General features: G+C 41.4%; 1 protein-coding gene across 4 annotated transcripts; it reads right to left on the reverse strand.

The window, feature by feature from the left end:
* Positions 1–2,429: 2,429 nt before the first annotated feature.
* Positions 2,430–10,869, reverse strand: lyl1 (LYL1 basic helix-loop-helix family member). Of its 4 annotated transcripts, none has more exons than XM_034602322.1 (5): positions 10,161–10,869; positions 7,575–8,964; positions 7,036–7,077; positions 5,251–5,348; positions 2,430–4,404 (listed from the first exon to the last, which is right to left on the reverse strand). In XM_034602322.1, the coding sequence occupies exons 2-5, from the start codon at positions 8,297–8,299 to the stop codon at positions 3,890–3,892; spliced, it is 1,380 nt and encodes a 459-aa protein (XP_034458213.1). In that variant the 5' UTR covers positions 8,300–8,964; positions 10,161–10,869; the 3' UTR covers positions 2,430–3,889. The 4 variants fall into 4 exon arrangements, with proteins under 4 accessions (XP_034458213.1, XP_034458206.1, XP_034458234.1 ...); XM_034602315.1 differs by having other exon boundaries at positions 2,430–4,407; XM_034602343.1 differs by lacking the exon at positions 7,036–7,077 and having other exon boundaries at positions 10,161–10,867.
* Positions 10,870–15,808: the final 4,939 nt, after the last annotated feature.

Raw genomic sequence — 15,808 nt, forward strand, 5'->3', positions numbered from 1 at the left:
TCCGTCTGGTGTTTGCAGCCGAGCAGCTGAAAGCCCAAAATTAAACTATGAGAGCATTGAGAATGAATCATAACATTAAAGCTAGGGTTGGTAATCCTAGAAAAACTAGCAAGAACAAGCTACACTTTGAACATATGAAACAGAAACGTCCCATCATTTGCAACAGACGACTGCCAGAAAACGTCTTTGCCGTGACTCACTCGCTAACTTGTGAAGACTCCGATCCTTCACATTGAGACCATGGGCAGGCTGCGCAGGCAGGTCGGTTAGTGACTGACAGGTACGCTAGACAATCATTACATTTTTGTACTATTTATTGATGGCTATCAGGATGTTAAGAGGATTTCAAAAAATACGCTGAATTAGATGAAACTTTCTATGATTCTCTATAAACTTTGAGGAACTTCAGATGCCACATTGTTTTAAGGTCCATCAGGTGTCTCAGTTTGTAATGACAGTGAGTCGCACAGTGCCAACACCGAGCCGGCTCACCTAAATGGAATGCAGACATTTTTAAAGGCACACCTGTGCTTTTCCTGCCGTGTGAGCCAAACTGTGCTGCTGCCGCTGCAAAAGAGTCAACAGTTATTGGTTTACCCCTTAATACATCACACTGTGACTCCAGGGTGACTATTGTGAGTTTGTTGTTTGTGCTGCTACTGAAAACGAGCAAAAACGTTAGCGTGTGCCGGTTGTTATTTGTATTTCATGTGACCCTGCCTCTGTTTTTAATGGTCTCTGTGGTTTCAGAGCGAAGCAGGGAGGGGACAGAGCAGCCTGGCACAGCAGAGCGGACACAAACAGCCGTAGCAGGAGTTGTGAAAGCAGCTCTTCCTGTTGTGTGGTCCCGAAACAGGGTGTACAGGGGTTCCCAGAGCATCCTGGTGGCTGTTTTTCCCCACTCTCTTCCCCCGTGCAGCGGTTGCCACCCCACATGTGCAAAAATCCATCAAACACACATACATACAGCACACACCTCCACCGCCCCTCCTCCAGGAAACTCGTTGGCCGTCAATGAGACAGCTCTAACTGTAGGCGTTTCCTGGCCACTTGACAGTCGATGCACGCAGGCTAAAAGACAGCAGCACCAACGCACAGCTGCAATGTACACCCCAAACTTTCACTTATACAATCCCCCCAACGTGTGGAACCCCGTCTCTAACCACATCCCACATCCACCCTGACCTTCCTCACACAAACCACCCACTATTGTTGCTGTTGCATCAGTCTTTTGCGAATTCTTCACCACTGCATCCACTTCACTGCTTGCACACACTCCCATGCACAGAAGGTACAAACATGTACAATACGTGTGCAAAAGCTTCTTCAAATGCAATGACAAATGAATACAAACTTTTTTCCCCCCTTTTTTCAGTAAATAGTTTCACCTGGCTTTAGGGTTTAAAATCATTTAGTAGTTTTTTAACTGGTTTTGTTTACGCCAAGCAGGTTTTGCTTTGAATGCTGTTTGTCTGCCCTTTTGCAGGATTTTACAAAAACTACTGAACCAAATTTCTTGAAAGTTGGTGGAAGGGTGGGATATGGGCCAGGGAAGAACCAACTAACTTTTGGAGCGGATTTGGTTACATCTTTGTGAATTTCTGTGGAAATAATGCAGACATCTTGATTCAGGCATATTAAGAGGACTAATATCTGAGTGTTTGCCATTTGGTGCAGTTTGATTAAATTTAATAAGGAGTCTTTTGGGCCTTGGCGGAGTTATGAGCTCTACTGAGCGCCATTCTAGTTGACTCCTCCAAGGAGGTTATATTTTCAACTGTTTTTGTGGTTAGTTAGCAGGATTAAGCAAAAACAACTGCACAGATTGTCAGGAAACGTGGTGGAAGGATGGGTCAGAAAAGAACCTGTTAGATTTTGCAGATCCAGAATTTCTTTTAACTTTCTTTGACATTTTATTGCATGTTTAGGGGACTGATATTCATGAGTGTGTGCATTGTGTGGCAGATCCAAATAAAAATCCAGACGTAGTGAATTTAAATGTGGTTTGAGAAGGAGATTGTTGGGCCTCGGCAGAGGTATGAACTCTACTGAGTGACATACTACACCATCTCTCATCCTCTCTCATCCACAATATAACATGCAGCTTGGCTTTTGCTGTTTAGCCCATGTAATATGTGGTGACATCATTTTTGTGTTGAGTTATAAACACATGACTGCATTTTATTGTGAAATATGAACGTTCAATATTAATGAAAAGACGTACAGACAATATCTATCTCTCATACTTCTAATTTACTAGCATTGCACTTTTCTAACTGCATCTAATGGTCATCGTGATCATCACTAAACTAAACATTTGAGGATCCACACGTATGTTCAATGAACTGAAAGCAACAAAACATTTGGATGCTGTTGAGAAATCGTGCTGACGAAGAGCAGTCTTAGTAACGCAGTAAGAGGATGTCAAATAAGGAACAGCAAACTAAGACGCACTTTATTTCTGTCTGGTACAAGTGTGTCACAATGTCAGGGCGGGACCATCGGCCCTGCTTCTCTGACAGTGAAGACAGCAGGAACGTCCAAAACTGTAACACTGAAATGCAGGAATGCGTGTCGTGCATTTCTTCACACGCACAACAGAGGAGATGCTGGTTATTTACATAGAAACACCCGAGGCTGCATTTTCACTGAAAATCTTTTAACCCTCTTTTTATGGGATATATATCATGACATTTTCTGAAACTGAAAAAAGGCGTTGAAAGGTTGCACAATGTTCTCATAGGCTGAAAAAAAAACCCACTAATCTCTGCCAACGTTGTTTACTATTTGAGTTTTCCTTTTTCAAAACTGCAGCTCTCTTGATCACAGAGTTTTTACAACACATTTTCAGAGTCTTAAATGTATCCCTGTTCTCCAAGTGCATCAGTTTGTTTTCCTGCTTTGAAACCTTGTACGTGATCTGAACAGAGGTGAATGTACAGGTCTGAAATGTTGAAACTTGAATTTTGAAACTTGAAAGGACAAATGTCTGTTATTTCAGAGTTAAATCTACCAACACGCACTTTTTCTGAGATTGCCACGTTCATGAGGTTTGCATATCACAGGATCTTTAGCAGTGTTGACCTGCAGCTCTGATCTGAAACTCTGAAACTGAGTTAGGATGCTGGAGGCAGAGGCATTTGCTCCTAATGTATAGTTTTCTCTCAGTTGAAGTACAGTCCAATCACATGTCAATCACATGGAATCAACAGACTCCTCCAGCAATGGAGCTCAACATGGAGGAAGTAAAGATTCCCATTAATTTTTTGAATAGAGATTTTAATATGCTTTCATTAGATTATTTGATTAAATTACCTTTCAAGCTTTTAAACACCTTCTCTCAGTTTCAGAGTGTGTCATGATATTCATCCCATATCTTTTTAGAGATTCTACATTGTTGTGGGGGAGACAGATTGGGGATTCAAGATCCTGATTATTAGATTTTTTATTATTAAAACATATTAGGACATTAATCCAGCCTGAAATATTATGTAACTATATTTCCAGGATTCTGTTTTGCATAAATCATCCACATGATGAATTTGAATGGTTTGACACTGTGGTGTAATGTTTACCGCAGAACACTGTCACATTATTTTGGAAAAAAACTACAGAAAATATAATTCATGTCTCTAAGCCTCCTGCAGACTTTTTGAAAACACAGAGCCTTGTAATCAATCAATATAGAGACAATTAAAATGGCAAAATATCACCAACAGCGAGTCTTCTTCTTATTCACATGATTTGGGAGGTGATGCTGGAGCAGAGTGTGAGGAGTGAACCATGCTGGCTCCGGAAACTCTCTCAGACCATCGTCCTGTCTTTCTCCGTCAGTGTGGCAGTTAAACTCCCGCCGGCTGCACACTCCTTTGTTTGCACCTCTCCAGTGTCACCTCTCATCATTTGTGGCAGCCACCATTCTCATCTGACCCTTGACCTTTCCCAGAATACCTTGGGTCACCAAAGAGGTCTTAGCCCCAAAGCTTTCTTCACTGTCCGTGTCACCATAGCAACTGGATGTTACTGGGGAATTAGCCAGGGCAACAACTGAGTCTGTTGAGTCTCTGCGGGCTTTTGCCATGATGGCTGAGGGCGGCAGGACGGCGCGGGACCGAAAAAGGGAGTTGAGTTTATTGCTGTCCGAGCCTTCTGCCGTACCTTCATCCTCAGCCTCCTCCTCAGCGGAGTCTCGGCTCTTGTCCTCGGCCTGGTCGTTGAGCAGAGTGACCAGGAAGTTGATGTACTTTACCGCCAGACGCAGGATTTCATTCTTGCTGAGCTTTTTGTCAGGCGGGTGAGTGGGAATGAGTTTCCTGAGCTCAGAGAAAGCCCCGTTCACGTTCTGCTGCCGCCAGCGCTCACGACTGTTGGTGAAGACACGGCGAGCGAGTTTCTGAGGGGGGCCTGCTGGAAACACATAAACAGAGGTTCAATTTATATATTAACACCAAAAGCTACAATAAATTGATCCAACAGTACAAACTGTAGAATGGCACTCAGTTGAACATATACCTCCACTAAGACCAACTGCATTTACCTCGCAATAGTTTTACGATATAATGCAAAAGTAATCCTCAATAAAAATTCTCATCGTGACCCTTCAGGGTTTTCATATGGATCAGGGAGCGGAGCCAAGATTTCTTATGACTTTCTTAAACATTGCAAACGTTTTTCAACATTTTAGTTGTAATTCATGGATCTTGATGAAAATAATTTGACATATTTAGGCGACTGATATTTATGAGTGTGTGTGTTATAATGAGCATTTTGCTGCAGATAAAAATAAATAAACAGATCCAGTGTATTTCAATGTGGTTTCATGAGGGGACTGTTGGACCTTGTTGGAGCACTTCTAGTTTATTTTAAATCAGTCTCACACACTTAACACTAAGTGCTGCTGTAAATACTCATTAGAGTAATGTGTATTAATCCATGGCTGAAAATAGACCTCTAACACATGTACCTTTTACTGTGGAAGCCTATGGTGCCCAAAGGAATTAGGGAATTAAATCACCACCTTAAGTATAGTCAGTATATGTGCTTGAGATTCATTTTCAAAGATCGAGTAAATAGTCTGCACTGAAAGCCACAAAAGTGTCAAGAGATAAATGAACACATGGGAATGGATGATAAAGAGAAACAAGCCATTTCCAAACGTCTCCTTTAAATGCAGCTCTTAAAATATTACACCTCACTCTCATGACTGTCGGAGGTAATTTCATTGCATCTGTGTCCACGTGTAAAACTCACAGTCATTGATCTCCATCTCAAAGTGTGACGACTGTCTCCTCTTGATGCGGCTGTTGTTGAGGATGCCATAGTTTCCTCCTGAGGGACCCAGGTACGAGCTAGAGACAGAAAACACAGCACAATGTCTGTAAGTGGGACATTTTGGTAATTGCATGCAGAATTAGCCTGACATTTTTTTAATGTAGCTGTATATAAAAACAGTTTGAATGTTTTTAAGGGTATAAAAATGACAAGAAAAATAAAATAAAATAGGGTGCAAGGGAGAGGCCGAAAAACACAGTGGGTGAGTTTGAATCCCTAGATGAAATTTCTTAAAATTACAAAAATTGTAATTAATGACATTCAATTAAATTTAAGAACTTTATTGTCATTTCAAACAAAACAGCAAAACTGTGCAGTGTAGAATGAAATAGCGTTTCTCCAGGTAAGTGCAATTTCAACAGTAGCTTAAAAACAGACAATTTAATCAATAAATAATATATATCAATAATATATAATATAACAATATTGATCTGAATATAGAAGGAAAAAATGTGTGTATATGATGTGTATAAGTGATGAGTGTAATTTTGTACACATTTATTTTCTCCTGAGCAAAGTAATCAATAGTAAAACTAATCTGCATAGACAACAATGCATAAAGAAGAATAGTCGTGAACAGTGGTAAAAAAAATAGTATTTTAAGCATTTTTTGTAACATTTAATAAAATAGTTATTTGCCACCTGTCAAAAGTCATTCCATCAAGATATGGCTCCTCTAAATGTGAGTGAAAATTGACCTCTGCTAGTGAGAAATATCAGGAGGATCTGAGGATTAATTAAATAAAAGTGAAGCTGTGAATGAGTCTTGAATTGCTCAGGAATATTAAATTCAGTTGAGTGCGTGTTCACAATAAAAACACATATTCTAACATTTCCTAACAAAACAAACATGTTGGGTCTTTGCAGCGTCTCTCGTTTTGAACAACGCTGAGCAGAGTGGCTGGAGAAAGCAGGAAGACGGTGAAAGCCATTAACTGAGGTGTGAATATGTTTCTGGTGTTGATTGAATGTACGTGCACAGTTTTAGCTCGGTCTCATTAAGCCTGGTTACTGGCTAATTCTTCTTCAGGAGGATGAAATAGACCAACGCTTCCTGCTACAAACAAACCAGAGAGAAGTGGGGAGGCGATCTTATTCCCACACCTCCATGACAGATGGGGAAATCATAGATGTAGCCACAGTGGGGGGGGGGTCCCTTTTTTCAATATAGCTTGTGCTCCTTTGTTGCAGAAAGAAAACTGTGTTTAAAATCCTTTTTGGAGTAGAGAATAGATGAACAGTAGGAGGGCTTTATAAAGTCTGCAAATGAATGCCTTACTTCACGAGTGTAATCTACGAGGTGCCAATTCCTCAAACCCAAAGAGAACTTTCAGAGTTCTGGTCTGTTCGTCACTTCAATGTCTAAATTTAGCTGCAACTAAAAGAATAATGTTGAGTTTTAAAATGACAGCCTGTATAGGTTTCTGAAACAAAACGCACAACCACAAAAGCATTAAATTACATTTCTGAGTAAATGTAGTGTGAGAAATGTGAGGCTCCTTTATAACAGCACACATCCTGCTGTCATGTCACAGAGCAGCCACTATGAAATCCCAGCAGTTGAGGTTTTATGTGAAACAGAAACTTTGACATCTCCCGAAGCCGCATTGTATTAAATTTGATAGTTTAGTGACACACATCTGCTTGTGTTCCTGTTAAAAAAGTACTGTAGATGGAGGAGCCTGTGACATTGATTTGTCTTACTTCATATACGGCAGGATATTCTGTGGGGAGCGGATGTTGCATCTGAAAACATATTTTTATCAGAAAGCTTGTCAATGCATGATTTTCAACTCATTTTAACGGGTTTTGTTTGTTTTCATACATCTATATTTAGATACAATAAATGCTATAAAAATAAAGTTTTATTAATTTCATTCTTATTCCTATTCCTATACATACCTCTGACAAAAGTGCAACATCCTGCATTTTTTGACTTTTTATTAATAGGATTATTTAATCCTGGAAAAGATATAAGAGCAGGCCCTTTCGTTAAAGTTAAATAAAATCAGTAGAGAAGGCTTTGGCTCAGGAGGTAGAGCGGGTCGTCCATTATCATATTCTGTCTGTTAATATTGTGGATCTTATGACTGCACCTTGTTAGGCCTTCAAAAATGAAAAAATCGAAGAGGGGAAAATGGCGCTGTTGAGTATAACCTGCGATATTTTTAGTGGTCATAAGGTAAATATGCTGGAAACACTGTCAAAATGGATGAATGCAAAAACAAAACGCCAAATTTCACCTGCTGAAGAAGGCGTGTGCAGGCAGGTACTGCTGAGGCAGCAGGGACCCCGGGGAGTGAGCTGAGGGGCCTCCAGGACCTCCAGTGCACGCCACAGTCAAACAGGTCTGCTGGCCGCGGCGAATGTCCCCATGAGGCCTGTGCAGGAGGCCGGGGATAGGATGGAGGGCGGTCAGAGGGGTGTTGGGCAGCGGCAGAGGTGGCTTGCTGTGACCGAGACTGATGACCGGAATGTAGGGAGGAAGAGGAGAGGATGATGAGGATGATGATATAGCGGTTGGAGGTGGGAGCGTACACGGAGATGTCTTGGCCGGAGCTGGGAGGAGCGGAGGAGGAGAAGAAAGAGTTGGGGACCTGTTGGAGGTAGCAGCAGGGGCCGTTGTGCTCTTTCCTCCTTTTTGCTTCTCCTCCTGCTCTTGCTTGGTCTCCTTGGCGATGGGCTCAAGCACAGCAGCTTTATCCGCGCAGTGATTGGCCAACACCGTTGTTGTGGTGATGGTGGACTGAATGGAGACAGTGTTGGGGACATCTATGTGTCCCTTGGGCCCTGTCTTCTTAGCAGGACACGGGCTGCTGATAGCTGAAGTCTGGTTCTCCGGGGGGCTGTGCTGCTCCACGGACGCACACGTGGGCGAGGAGGCAGAGAAAGAGGAGGAGGAGGAAGAGGGTCGAGGTAGGTCCAGGGGTGAGGTGGGTGGAGTGGTGGGCTTCAGCTTCTCCATCATGATGGTGAAGCCCCAGAGGGAATCCCACAGTCTCGTTCCTCTCTGCTGCCCACGTGCTGCCCACGTGCTGCGAGCGTGCGTCCCTGCGGTGTCTTTATATGTGTATGAGAGTAACTAACATGTTCCACCTGCAGCTAAAGCCTTTTAAATCTCTCACAGCCCAATCTTTGTGTATTTCCCTTAAAGATGACAATGAAAATTCTTTATTTCCTCTTCCTTTGCTCCACTTTCCTGCAGAATGTGCAGCTTTTTTCTTGCTCTAACATATAGATTTGTCAGTTGGTCTTTTTGCCTGCCACACAGGGTCAGCATTTGAGTCTTCAATCCATCCCCCGCTGGATGATTATAGAAATTCCAATGAAACAAAATTTATATCTGTGTTACAGTCATGAATGAAGAGCTTCTTCTGTCGTGTTGTCTGTGGATGCGTGCAGCGCAGAGCTGAAGTGGGTTTTTTTGGTCAGATTTGAACTGGATGACTCTATTTTCCTGACAGTACATCCTGAGCGGCGGATTCTACTTTTCGGACGAGTCTCCGGTGGCTGCTCTTGATGAGTCCGTCTGTCTATATGTCCGTCTGCGATTAGTTTGAGGATGTGAGTCAAAATCCTTTAAAGCATTCAGAACATCCCAGACCAGGGAAGATTGGATTGATATCAAAGAGTCTGTTGAACAAAAGAAGAAAAGCTCACTCAGGATATGGCAGATATATGCATGGTTTATATTAACGGAAAAGATGTGAAAATGTGGTCAAAGGTCAAAGTTTGCACAAGACCTTGAACTAAACTGTGATGAAGTTGTTTTAGGGGAATTTTCAGCGGAAGTTGTTTTACGGTTTGAATCTGAATTTACTTCATGGAAGATTTACAGATTCATCACATCCAAGCTGGGTCTCTGCTGCCGTGTCTTCAAGCAGGGAGACACACTCTGCTCTGCAAGGCGAAGACATGATGATGTCTCAGGTTTTGCAATCGCAATTGTTCCTGTTTTATCTTTTCTCGTGGTCGTGACTTTTTGCCCGGACTGTTCCGTTTTTTTCATGATGATGTGTCAGGCCATCGCTCTGAGGTACAATCTTTTTTTGCAACAGTTTTATATTCTTTTCCATTTAAATACCTTGGTTAAAAGAACCGTTAGAGAAGCTGACAGAATCACTGATGAATTTCTCAAAGGGGTCCGTGTTAAATACTCATCACTCTAAGGTTAGTTATCCTGAAAGAATAATCTGTGGCAGCAAGCTAAGAAGCAAAAAGTTACATATTTATATTTTGTAGAGTCGATAATAGGATATATTTTATATTTATTTATTTATTATATATTTTAATATTTTGTCAAGTGGAGCCTGTATCCACAGAGTGTTTAACTAAACGTTTATACACAATGAGCTAATAACAAATACTTAATTCAATACTCATGTTAGATATTTTTGGATAGATTTGCTGAACCTTTATGCTACAAATGTCATTCATTAAATATTAACAATTAATGAATTTTGCACTGGTTTTTATATCTGTCCAGTACGTCTCTTTTTGACATCTTTTTTATGTATGCATTGGTTATTGCCTAACAATGCTGATTATATTGTATATTTAAATAATATATATGATAATTTTTTAAGCAGAGCACTTTCCAACCCACATGATTTTTTCTGATGATAATAATAATTTTACTTTTATTTTATTTTACTGAATGTACAAACAAGTAGATGACATAACAACCGAAACTTCTACTTTATATTAATTTTCTCATTATTTTATTATTATCAATATTAGTTGAAATAATTAAATGCTGCAAACAGCTCAGATACTAAAACACGAGTCAAGTAAAATAAATGAAATGTCTAATGAGGTTTAATACTCACAGACTCATGATGACATCCATCTGTTTGTCCTGTAAAATCCATCAGAGTTCCAGTGATGTGTGAACGCACATGTTCTATCTCCTCAGTGTTTAACGTCTTTCTCCTCCTGCTCCTCCTCCTCCTCCTCCTCCTTCAGGTCGCTCACACTCCTCTGCAGCCTGTCACTGTCTGTCTGTCAGTCTCTGAGGTCAGAGATGGAGCCAAACTTTCCGACACCACTCAAAATAACTCCTCGTGCTCAGGTGAGACCCCTCCGGAAATGTATTATTCGAAATTAAATAATAACAATAATTATAATAATAAAAGTCCAAAGTATTCACAGAGAAATGTAGACAGAATGAGACGGACCGCCGTTTATATTAGTTTTTTTTAGTTGTGAAGTTGCTCCTCCGAATGAAGACAAACTCAAAGCCCGGGGAGGATGGAAGGTGCGGGGGTCCCTCTTGTCCATATGTCACTCTCACCTCTGTCACTCTCCCTCTCTCATTTTCACTGTTCGGTCTATCCCTCCCGCTCTTCGCCAAGAAGACACAATGCTCTAGTTAGTTGCCAGTCGGAGAGAGTCTGGTACAGGCAAGTGTGAGGGGGAAGAGCGAGCGAGAGGGAGAGAGAGGGAGAGAGAGGGAGAGAGAGGGAACCATGTTGCAAGGAGAGTTTTCCGCTCCCTGCTGGACAAGAGGATGTGCTCGTACAATGTGGTGGCTGCTGATAAGAGCCTCAAAAGCTGCCTGTGGCCTGTAGATAAGGAACCTCCACCAGCCCCCCCCACCCCTCCACCACCATACCAGCACACACACACTTCTCATAACACACACACATACATACACATACACACACACACACACACACACACACACACACACACCACACACACACACACACACACACACACACACACTCACACTGGTCAGTCCCAGACTTTGAAGGGACCTGGACTGCATCCAAGAAAATATCTGCAACTGCACTTATATCACAATATAATAAACAGACAATAATGAATTGTGCACACGTGCATGTGCTCATCCGTACAAACACACACATACAGTGACCGTGCACGTATAGACAATGCCACCAGTAACACAATTGCTTGGGGAATCATCCAGTGCATGATTCAGTGCAACATCTTTGTTTTCATGTGTTGATAAAAAGAAAAAAATCTCCAAATGATATTTGTTTGTAGCAACATTACATAAACATATTTAAGTTATTTTAGTTACCAGATTTGAGACAAGTTTTTAAAAAATGAGTGGAGAGTATGAAAGCTGTTTGTGTTATGTTTACTCAAATTAATTGGTAATTAAATGATTAGGTGGCCCACACAAATTAACTGGCAAATATGTGGTAGGGTTAGGGTTAGGGTTAGGGTTATTGTGGTAATTGTAGAAAATGTTATATATTTAATGTTTAAGTTAGTAAGAATATGTCCCTTCTGGCTCTTTGAAATCATAATCAAACTTATTTTGAGATCACTTCTTCTGACATCAGAGCACACCTGTGTCACTGATGACCAACACACAAGTCGTCATCATGGTAACTTTCCTCTCCGAGTGCTCCCTAACTTCCTTCCTAAATCTATCTCCCACCCTTTCTCCCTCGTGCCCACCAATTTCTATTCACTTATTCTGTGTGTGTGAAGTGTGAAATGTGTGTGTGTGTGTGTGTGTGTGTGTGTGTGTGTTGTGTGTGTGTGTGTGTGTGTGTGTGTGTGTGTGTGTGTGTGTCTCCACCTCAAGGTCAGCACCTCTTTTTACGTTCCCCTAGTCATTTCCTTCTTAGACAGACTGAAAGACAAACATTATAAGGGCTTTACAGTTACGTGGCCTTAAAGGTCCTGGGAACGCGGAAAGTCTGATGAGCAACTGCTCAACAAATCTGTCGTCAACTTCACCACCACCACCACCATCATCATCATCATTGTCATCATCATCATTGTGATCATTTTCTATATGTTGGTATCAACAATAGGCTGCCCAGGGCTCTGAACGTGCTGACATTAGGAGCAGTCTCTGTACAACCAGAGCGAAGACAGAGTCATCCATTGGTCTGTCACACTCGTGTGCGTCCAGCAGCAGCTGTGGTTCCAGTTGATCGCACTCTGTGTGTGAGAAGAACGTTGCAGTGGCACCGTGACGCCTGCAGATGCTGCATGAATTTGCCTGAAACATATAAAAAGCTCCACGAGGGACAAAGAGAATTCCTTTGGGATTTTAGCTTTTTCCAGTTAAAAATAAATTGAATACTGTCACATTTTTGTATTAAAAGTTTTTAAAGGTTTTTGTTTTGTGCTTGTTGTTTTGTGGGGATCATTCGAAATATAATCAACAGAAATGCTATTGAATCTATAAAAGATTTTTAAAAACTATTTTTAAAGCAGGTCAGATTGATTTAAATTATACTTTATTCTTCTCAGCTTAAATGGACAAAATGGGACAGAATTCCGAATAATTTACTTATTAGATTCTATAGATTGTGATACAGTTTTATTGATTGTGTTACAGCTTTATTTCTGTTGTCACATTGACGTGCAGTGAAGTAATTGCATTGACTTGTGAATAAAATGTTATTAATCTAATATTTTCAGTGGTTGGAATAGATCTGAGTAAAAGCTTTTAATGTGCACATTGACTCATCATAGTTTTATTACTTTTTTTTCAGCGACATTTGTGTAAACAGGAAGTAGTGAAGGAGAACTTCCGGCCCTCCTTCACTTCTGTAATACTGGTTTGAGAGATTATTACTAAATATGCATGAGTCTCCTGAACAGGTTTATGAATTGACAAGAAAAATGAGTGAATTGAGTTTTGCTCCATCCAAAATTAAATAACAACTACAATAGAACTCAATAGCATGCAAACCTCCACTAAGGCCCCAGTCTCCTTCTGAAACCACATTTAAATCCACAAGATGCAGATTGTATTTGGACCTTTGCATTTCTCCCTGGGAAATCAGTGAAAGTGTCAAAACAAACTTCAAAGTCAGAAAATCCCTGTTTCCACCCCCTGATCTGGATCTTCTCCAAACTTATTTTGGTCCATACTACATCCCTTCACCAAGTTTGAAGAAAATTGGTTGAGAAGTGGATTTTGTCAACAGTCAAAAAGCAAAGACAAAAGAACCTCTGTCGCTGAGGTGATAAGTTCACAGTAAATGATTCAAAATGAACCCAGACTCAGAAGAGTACACTTTTTTAGCAAAAAAAGCCCCTTGATTGCTTTAACCAATAAACTGTCTGGTCATAGTCTGGAGCCATGATTCCTGTTGTGTTATGAGGTGAGTCAGACACAACCCTGTGAGCTGCTGGACAACTCATTAGTGTACGTTATGGGGTTTACCCCCCGTCCTACTGTAAAGCCCTGACCTCTCAGCTGACAGTCACTGTTTTCTGAAAAGTTCAAACACACACACTCGCACACACACACAGGACAAATCGTCGGCTCTCTCATTTAAAGCCCCGTGTGAACACCCAAACTGTAAAGGGGGAATAATAATAGAAACATGCGATAACAGACAGTTTCCGCTTCTCCCTTAAGTGCGGAAGAAATCAAGAGAGGATTGTTTTAATCTCAGAGCCGCACCGTCACACCCTCCTCCTGCATGCTACCTCAAAATACCCCACTCAATAAACTGAGAATCCATGTGAGAGACAGAGTGTGTGTGTGTGTGTGTGTGGTGTGTGTGTGTGTGTGTGTGTGTGCGTGTGATACCAGAGAGACTTGAGTAAAAACAAAGGTAAATGCTCTCTCTCTCTCTCTCTCCTCTCTCTCTCTCTCTCTCTCTCTCTCTCTCTCTCTCTCTGTCTCTCTCTCTCTCTCTCTCTCTGTCTCTCTCTCTCTCTCTCTGTCTCTCTCTCTCGCTCTCTCTCTGTCTCTCTCTCTCTCTCTCCTCTCTCTCTCTCTCTCTCTCTCTCTCTCTCTCTCTCTCTCTCTCTCGTCTCGCTCTCTCTCTCTCTCTCGTCTCTCTCTCTCTCTCTCTCTCTCTCTCTCTCTCTCTATCTCTCTCGTCTCTCTCTCTTATCTCTCTGTCTCTCTCTTCTCTCTCTTCTCTCTCTCTTCTCTCTCTCTCTTTGTGTGTGTGTCTGTGTGTGTGTGTCTGTGTGTGTGTGTGTGTGTGTGTGTGTGTGTGTGTGTGTGTGTGTGTGTGGGTGTGTGTGTTTGTGTGTGTGAGTGCACTAGGTATTACTCATGCTATCTACACGTTATAGGGACATTACTTAACAGTATAAGTAGCTTGCATATCTATCTATCTATCTATCTATCTATCTATCTATCTATCTATCTATCTATCTATCTATCTATCTATCTATCTATCCATCCATCCATCCCATGATGTGAGGTTTAGAGAACATGTGTTTGATCCTTAAACGTTCACTCAAATTATTTCAACACCCAAATACTCTATTCCTCGTACGTTCAGACACACACGGCTCAGACGTGTCCGACCATGTGGTCCTGGGTGTTTAAAGTTGTCTCTGAAGTTTTGAGGTTGTGGAATTAAACCTCTGTAAATTTTCACTCTGAGATGAAACAGATAAGGAGTGTTGGGGCTCGGCTGGGAAGTTCTGAGGATGTGCAGGTTCAATACTTATCAGTGAAGCTCAGCATCTATATTTCAGTGTCCACCAGAGGGCAATAGAGTGGCTTTGGCTTCATGTTTGGGGAGCCATCATGTCGTCCATCTTTACGTGCAGTCTGTACTGTAAGGTTTGCTGATTCTGTGGAATCATTTAAACAGTGGTTGAAGACGTACCTGCTTAAATTAGCTTTCAGGTAATTTATGCGCACCTAATCCGCTTCTTATGCACTTCACAGGACCATCATCAGGGAAGTCAGACAACCAAAGAAGGAATATCATACATAGATATAAAGGTAGCTAACGTTAGCTAACATAAACTCATACCACACAGAGTAATGCTTCATTAATTTGGTGTCATTTGTAAAAGGAAGATTGTTGTATTTCTCATTTTACGGATTAAGATCAACTGGAGTTGACAATATAGATTAAGAGCAATATTCTTATGGCACATAAATATTGTCACTCAAACACCAACATACACTCAGCACTCAAGTACTCACACAAATGCTCCCGTCCAAGAAAACAGACACACACTCCCCAAAGTGGGCTCCATGGCCACGTTTCCTCCACGTCGTGTAAACAGCATTGTGTGCCGGCTGATAGGGATCACTGGAACCTAATTGTTTGAGGCCCGATACACAGAGCATTTCATGGAGAAAGTGACAAACAATGCTGCAAGCGCTGGTCGGGACAGACGCTCTCTCTCCTCCACGGCTGCGACAGATGCCGACTCTGTTTATTTTTCCTGATTGTCCTGGAGACCAGCCATTCAGCCTTAGTACAGAGTTTCAGACCAAGATGACGCTTCAGGGCAGAACATGAAGATGGATTTTTACGATCACCAGCCTGGAATCTGGTCTCAAACACCTAGAGTTACATGACAAAAACTCTGTCTGTTCATCAGCAATCAGCAGGGGAAGACGATGACTGGAAACATGTTGAAATATAATTAAAACAGCATCAACACCAGAGAAAAGATTTAAAACTCCTTCCAAGGAGGTTATGTTTTTAACTCTGTCCGTTTGTCTGTTTGTCAGCAAGATTACACAAAAACAACTGAATGGATAGGACATGGG

Source organism: Hippoglossus hippoglossus, chromosome 1 (assembly GCF_009819705.1).
Source record: "Hippoglossus hippoglossus isolate fHipHip1 chromosome 1, fHipHip1.pri, whole genome shotgun sequence".
In the NCBI taxonomy this organism is placed as follows: Eukaryota; Metazoa; Chordata; class Actinopteri; order Pleuronectiformes; family Pleuronectidae; genus Hippoglossus; species Hippoglossus hippoglossus.